General features: G+C 52.6%; 1 protein-coding gene across 1 annotated transcript in view; it reads right to left on the bottom strand.

Annotated features, from left to right (window-relative positions):
• DUSP8 (dual specificity phosphatase 8) overlaps nt 1-7,059 on the bottom strand; it is a 32,825-nt gene that overhangs the window by 3,699 nt on the left and 22,067 nt on the right. Inside the window, exons 3-6 of the mRNA XM_010003905.1 lie at nt 3,389-3,555; nt 990-1,149; nt 666-789; nt 6-275 (exon numbers count right to left, since the gene is read on the bottom strand). Of these exons, the coding sequence (XP_010002207.1) occupies nt 6-275; nt 666-789; nt 990-1,149; nt 3,389-3,555 (721 nt within the window). The remainder of the gene's footprint in view (nt 1-5; nt 276-665; nt 790-989; nt 1,150-3,388; nt 3,556-7,059) is intronic.

The following is a 7,059-nucleotide window of genomic DNA, read 5'->3' as shown; positions in this document are numbered from 1 at the left end:
CAGGCCCCGTGGGGGCCCCCCCCTGCCGCTCGGGGTCGCCGTGGGGGGACACAGAGCCAGCGCCTCTTGGCACCTCCTCGGCCTTCTCTGAGGTAGGTGGGGCGGGGTGGCTGCTGCCCTCAGCCGCCTCTGCAGGGTCCTGCTGCGCGTCCCCCTCGCCCCGGTCGCCCTTTGACTTCAGGGCCTTGAGGAGCTTCAGGCTCCTCTCGTACTCCAGGAGCTGGCCCAGGAAGTTGAAGTTGGGCGAGATGGATGGGCGACGGTCCTTAACAAACCTGCCGAGAGGCACAGACAGCCCTGTTTGGTGCTTGGTCCTCCAACAAGTCACCTCTACTTTCTCAGCCTCTTTGGAAAGAAGAGGCATTGTCCAGGACCTACTGACTAGACCCTCTGAAGGCAGGGGTCTTGGGGAACCATGGGGCCTTGGGATTCCCCAGGGGTAGAGCTGGGACTGCCTCCCCCTTCCATTTTACCACTCCCAACCATCCCTTGTTGCGTGAACTTTAATGAAGGAAGGTTTGACTTAGTTTGGTTTCACTGGGACTTAGCCAAGGCAACACAGCTTCAAGGAGCTCCCACCCTCTCCTTCTGGGCTCAGTCTTCATTCCTTCCCTAGAATGAAGCTTACCCAGGTAACCCCTCCCGGCCCTCTGGGGAAAACTCACCTGTATGCATCATCTGACGACATACCCATGGTCTTCATGATGTAGGCAATAGCGATAGTAGCCGACCGGGAGATCCCAGCCAAGCAGTGCACAATCACCTGGCAGCTGGACACCTTGGCCTTGTCTGGAACACAGTAGAGGAAACAGAGAAAAGCAGCTATGTGGTCAGCGATGGTGAACAGAATTACTCTACCCTCCCTCCCCAGACCTCAACCCCTCCACGTGAAAGAACAGGAGCTGGGGGTAATACCATGGAGGACAGAAGAATTCAGGTTTTGAAGGCTGAGAACTGGAGCGTCTGCAAACATTGTAACAAAAGCTCACCAATGAATTCAATGGACTTGTCCAGCCAGGGAAGCAGCTTCTCACAGTAGTTGTCATTGACAGGAATGCGCATGAAGTGACTATCACAGATGAAGTCTGGCTTGGGACAGGAGTTGCTGGCGTTAAGGACATAGCTTATCCCATTCTGTGTCATCAAGTCCTGATGGGAAAGAAGTGGTAGAATCATTGGCTGAGTTCAGGCAGCATCCAATGCAGAAAGTCTGCCTTGCCATGCACTCCCTGCCTTTTCCCATCCCGATATTTTCTCCTGTGAGTCTCACTGCTGCCTTGGCCTAGTTGATGGTAGTACAGGAGAGACCACATGAGAATGTTGTGTCAATTTAGATGACACAGGACACAGCAGATCTTTACCTTGGTCCAAGTGAAAGTAAGCAAGACTGAAGACATCTGGAAGGGGATACTAGAGGGGAAAACCCAAGAACCCCAGAATGAGCAGAACAGGAAAATACATGAAAAAAAGTGAAAACTCTGGCTGAAACCTTGCAAGTATCAGCTGAGGGAGAAAGGAGGCATCTCAGCAACAGTGGGGCAAGTCATTGGTAGCACCCTGTGTTAACCAGTGTTAACCCACGACTTTGCTCTCACACCCCTCAGAAACGGGGAATTCTCACAGATTTTTTTAGTTGTTCACTGTTCACAGCTGTCCCCTGTCAACATATTCTCTCGTGTTGGGAGATAGGCAGGTGGTGAGGGGAACCATCTCTTCCCCCTTCCTGACACTGGAGTGAACTTTGAATTGTTTTCTGTGACTTTTCTGCTCTGGCCACTCAATGGCCAACATCACTGCCTGCATTTCTGACATCAATAAAATCAGTGGCACAAGGGAGACCTTAGATAAACAGGGTCAGATGAAAAACTGCAATGAGGGGGTGAGGTTTGACCCACAGGCCATACATCAGGGTTACAACCGGCTTACTGGCTGCATCCACACCAACCTCCATTCCCCCCTTCCCAGGGTTACAGCCAGCTTCATCTATATGTGGTGCTAACACCGAATTTATGAATGATCTGACCCCTGTCTCTTTCCCCCTCCCATCAGTTTAGGTATCACCTTTCCAACTGGGAGCAGGTTGCTTATAATAAATGGGGGGACATTTATGCCAGATGCTGGGTCTCGGTGCCTGGTCTGCACTATTCCAGGGAAGACCCAGAATTAAACTGGAGGAGAAAACATGGGGAAAAAAGGGTCCTTTCATGTGTCAGAGTGCTTGGAGCTGCCATGAGGGATCTCTCCTTTCCAACATGCTGGAGGAGAGAAGCATGGTCCATGCACGACCTCTGCACTTGACCCTGCTCTGCTGCTTATGAATAGAGCATCTTCTGGCCACATCGTAGGGATGGCAGAAAACACAGTTCCAAAAGATTAACAAAATCCTCCGAGGAGATGGGGAGGGAAGGAAACCATCAATTTCACTGCCTGACATTGGCTTTTCAGACCACACCAGGATTGCAGCCCTGGCTCTCCAGCAGCTGGTTCCTGACCGCCCCAGCAGGCTCTGCAGAGCCTGGCCTCAGCTTGGCAGAGTCAGCCCGGCTCCCGGGCTCACATTCTTGGCATTTTTCTCTTTCATTTCCTTCTACTCCCTGTATATAATTTCTCTCTCCCTCCTTTCTGTCTCCAACTGTCCTCTGGCATTGTGGTCCCTCTCTCCCCTCTCCTGCCAGGATGCCTGGCTGGCTCCTCCTGCCCACGGTGGGCAGGCACCCCTTGGCATTTTCACTGCAATTCTTCTTGAATTCTTCTTGCCATTATTTTTCCTTGAAACAAAATTCCTTCCCTGGCGTGACATCACAGCACAGCCCCTCCAGCACCTTTAAAAGGGCACTGTCCATCTTGTCTCCTCTCAGCAAAGCTTTGCTCATTTTTGTGCTTCCTGAACAAGTCCCTGCCACTGGCCAGAGCTGCCCATCCCTGTGCTGCTGCTGCTGCAAACCCCAGCTCGCTCCCACCCTCTAAAGCTCCCAAGGCGATCGCAGTGTTGCTGAACTTGGTGTTAACTGCCAGCCTGGCTGGCTAGGTGGGTGGGTGCAAAGCTGTATCATATTCCACATCCCCTTCCAGCTGTGGTAACCCCCCCTCCAAACCCATGTGTTTTCCCAACCAAGCTCCTCTGGCTTTGGAGTTTGCTACAGGCACTTGGGAAGAGTTTGACCACCCCAAAGCTCAGTGATACAAGATGACTCATCCTGCGACCACCTTCCCCAGTTCTGCTGGCCTCTGCCTTTGCACTCCCTGCCCTCAGCATCCTGGCACGGTCAGATCAACCGCGTGTTGTCCTCCCATTAGGCAGGAGAAGAGTCCTTAATGCCCTCACCCCTCTGCATGGCTGGGGTCCCAGATGGGACAGGGTGGATGTGTCCCCTTGCCAGGGCTGTACCTTGTTTAGGACGTCTTTCTGGGAGCCCAGGTAGAGATGTGGCAGGATGCGTGTGGGGCCAACGTTGGCCACGGGCAAGCATGGCTGGGAGATGCTCATTGGCAGGATAGCAGCTGGCTTCCCCTCGCAGAGCCCCGGGAAGCAGGATGAGAAGGTGGCAAAACCTCCTGTGAAGAAAATGGGGATATTGAGCTCATAGAAGAGAGGCCAAGACCATCTTTACCTGGAAACCTGAGGCCCAGGCTGGGGACAAAGTGGTGATAACCCTGCAACACAGAGAATAGAGCTTTGAGAAGCACCACCAGCTACCCAGTGCAGACATACTGTGATGACCGTGCCACACACATGAAGAAAGGAATGAAGACCCAGCTCTGATTTTTCCTGCTGTGGCTGCATAGTAATGCAGGCATTCTGCACCCATTCCTGCCCTTCCCAACTTTATTCAGCCAAATGACAGGAAGAGAAAGCCTTTTTTTTGTCTGCCTACTACTCTGAGGACAACCAGAGTCATCTTTTGATAGCAAAACCCACCAGGGCAGGATGATGACAAGCAAGCTCATCAAGGTGCAAAGCTCCCCAGGTTGAGGAAGTCAGCCCAATCTTTGAAGCAACAGCTACACTTGCCCGTTGCAGTTTCTGAGACATGACCCCTCCGCCCAGCCCTGCCAAGCCCATGATTTCCACTACATCGGACTGGACCAGCACACGAGGACCTGCAGGGCATTGCTTTTTCTCACCCTCTGACCTTACTGAATGTGAACGCAAGCAGTGCCCAACTTACTCCACCAAGCTGCTGGGCAGTCATACCCAGCTTGAGCACAGATGGGCAGGCTTACATGAAAGCTGGAGACAGACTTTTTACAAGGACATGTAGCAGCAGGACAAGCAGTAATTATTTTAATCTGAAAGAGGGTAGATTAGCTATGAGGAAAAAAATCTGCACTGTGACAGTGACGGGACATTGGAAAAGGTTGTCCAGGAAAGCTGTGGATGCCCCTTCCCTGGAAGAATTCAAGGCCATGTTGGATGGAGATTTGAGCGACCTGGTCTGGAAGGTGTCCCAGCCCATGGCAGAGGTATTGAACTAGATGATCTTTAAGGTTCCTTCCAACCCAAACCATTCTATGCATCTATGATCTTGAAGCCTGATACTGAGAGAAAACCCCCATTTGGGGCTGTGATAGGTGGCATCTGAGCTATTGCCGTGGAGTCTGGCATGGTCAACAGCATGATCTAAATGTGAGTAAGTCTGCCTGAAGGCCAGTCCCCAGTTCAAGTGGCAAAAGCACTGACTTGAACAGGGCAGCAAGCATTGCCCTGCTAGTACGGTGGGCGTCTCGGGGAGCTGGAAAACCCCCAGTGCTGTTGCACGTCCTGCATGGTTGTATAAGGCCTCTGGTGATCCCAATCTGCTTTTGCTCACTGATCTGGTTCTCTGAAGTAGAGTTGGCCTGGCTAGTGGTGGCTCAACCTCACCCCCCTTCAGCTGAGGACATCTGGGCACCAGCTTGGTGGAACAGAGAGGGCATTGGGTCATATCAGACCAACCAGTCTCCCTTGAGGTTTTCCTAGTCACACAAATGAGCAGATACAGCTTGATATCACCCAAAGGGCAGAGAAGACTTTAGGGCTTGACTGGCTTTAACTGTCAGAGGGATTAGGACGCCCACATGAGATCCTTCTGAAAGTCCAAGTCTCTGGACTCAGCACAGTGAGAATCCCTGGCTCATGTCCACAGCTAAACAAGACCTTTTAATGAGTCTTTGGTAATGACCTTTCCATTCAGTTTTTCTCTCCTTTAGAAGCAGGGCAGCCTTGGCACATTCTCAATTTACCTTCTCCAGCATCTTGCCCGCATTTATGCTGACACTCCCAGAGTAACTCCCTGGCTGCTGGTGTGGCACCCAGTCTCTGCCTGTGCTGCAGACAACCCACTTCACGTGTTTGGGCAGTGAAGGTGATGGAGAAGCCACAGTAGAGCACAAAATCATGCTCATACCACCTGGAATATCCAAGGTCCTCCATCACCCTCCATTTTAGCAGCTCCTCGTGTCCCACTGCCCCAAGAGAAAGGTGTCCTCCAAACAATCTCTTTTTTCCTCTCTCCTATGTTTTCCTGGCTGGCAGCTAACACAGCTCCCAGCTTCAAAACCCAGCCAAGCTGGGAGGGGTAGAGTTAAAGTACCTTATCTTCTCTAGCACTTCCTTTTCTCTGGCTGCCTCTGAAATGACATCACCTCTCAACTGGGACATTAAATCAGAGTGAAAGCAGGAGGCCCAGCACAGGTGTAGTGCAGCTCTGGTTACTGCTCATCCCTGCCCTGTGTCCCCATTGCCAAGGAGTGTAAATCCCTGGTCAGAGCCCTGCATGGATGCATGTGAGCTCCCTTCCTTGCCACACGCTTGAGCACATGCTGCTGATGCCTGGGGGATGCTCAAGCAGAAACCCTGTGGGAAGGGTTGCCTTCAGCTGCCCCCAAGGTGGCCCCAGAACATAGGTTCGAATGGAGCACAGATTTGACCTCTGGGCTCGTGCAAAGCAACATGGGAATTATTTTTCAGGAATCCAGCAGTTTTGGGGAGAAGGACGCATAAAAGTGCAGCCCTGGGGATCCGTGCCTGCTCTGGTTCCCTGGTCCTCAGCCTCTTGCTGAACTCATACCTGTCAAGAGCCATCAGGGGCCATGTACAGCTTCATATCACTCTTTAGAGCCAGGAGTGTGGAGTGATCTCATCGCTAAAGCAGGTCAGGGCATGCTGCTCTGTCCCCCTGCCTCCGCTGACACTTGCCCGGCAGCAGATCCTCTGCCAACCCTGCTGGGGGAAGTCCAGGCAGGGGCAGAGGGGGCTGCAAAGCAGGTGGGGACGTTTGCAGAGAGTGGTAGCAGCACCCAAAATGATGCCTATAGCTTGCCCTGCTTGTCCCAGGCAAAGCCTCAACCCTGTGTCTGGGAGCCCAGCCATGCTCCCATCCTGCCTGTCCTCATTTTCCTCCTTGCCTGCAGCTGCTGAGGGCAGCCCAGGCTTAGGGGAAATCCTAGAAATGGAGCTGGGTACCCACCACTATCCCAACCCTGAAGTGATGCTCACCCCATGCTGGCTGCTCTAGCATGCTTTTCATTTTTAAAAAGCAAAGCAGCTCCTCAAAACAATCCCAAAGGCAGTGAATTTCCCTGGCTGGGCTCCAACCAACACCTGGGCTTTCCCCCCTCCATACCCTGGGTCATGGAACCCAGCTTTTGCTGGAGGAGAACAGCAGAGCCCCACAGGGTGAGGAGCCAGGGCAGCACTGGGTCTTTCTCATCTGTCCTCTAAGTTTGCAGTGCTGGTGCCAACAATGCTGTTTCTTTTGGCACGTGGGGAATTAAGCTCAGGAAGGATATGTATATAATGTGCAGTGGGCACTTGGGCACCTTTGGTTTCTTCTTGATGCTCTTCTTGAGCTTGGCAAGGGCCTGCTGGGAAGGAGCTGGTTGGTCCCTGTGCAGCATGGCCCAGTGCACTGCTCATGGCTATAGCACTCCTGAGGGCTCCCAGAACCACTCCAAGGAAAACCCAGTGTCTTCCTGACTGCAATGACCTGAGTCAGAGGTGGGGCACAGAAGCAGAGAGAGTATGTCTGGGCACAGGGAAACAGGTCAGAAGTGTGGATACCTTCACTGCTCCTGCTG

The sequence above is a fragment of the Chaetura pelagica genome, unplaced genomic scaffold (genome assembly GCF_000747805.2).
Source record: "Chaetura pelagica isolate M959 unplaced genomic scaffold, ChaPel_1.0 scaffold28, whole genome shotgun sequence".
Classification (NCBI taxonomy): Eukaryota; Metazoa; Chordata; class Aves; order Apodiformes; family Apodidae; genus Chaetura; species Chaetura pelagica.
This window is presented reverse-complemented; position numbering and strand designations above follow the sequence as displayed.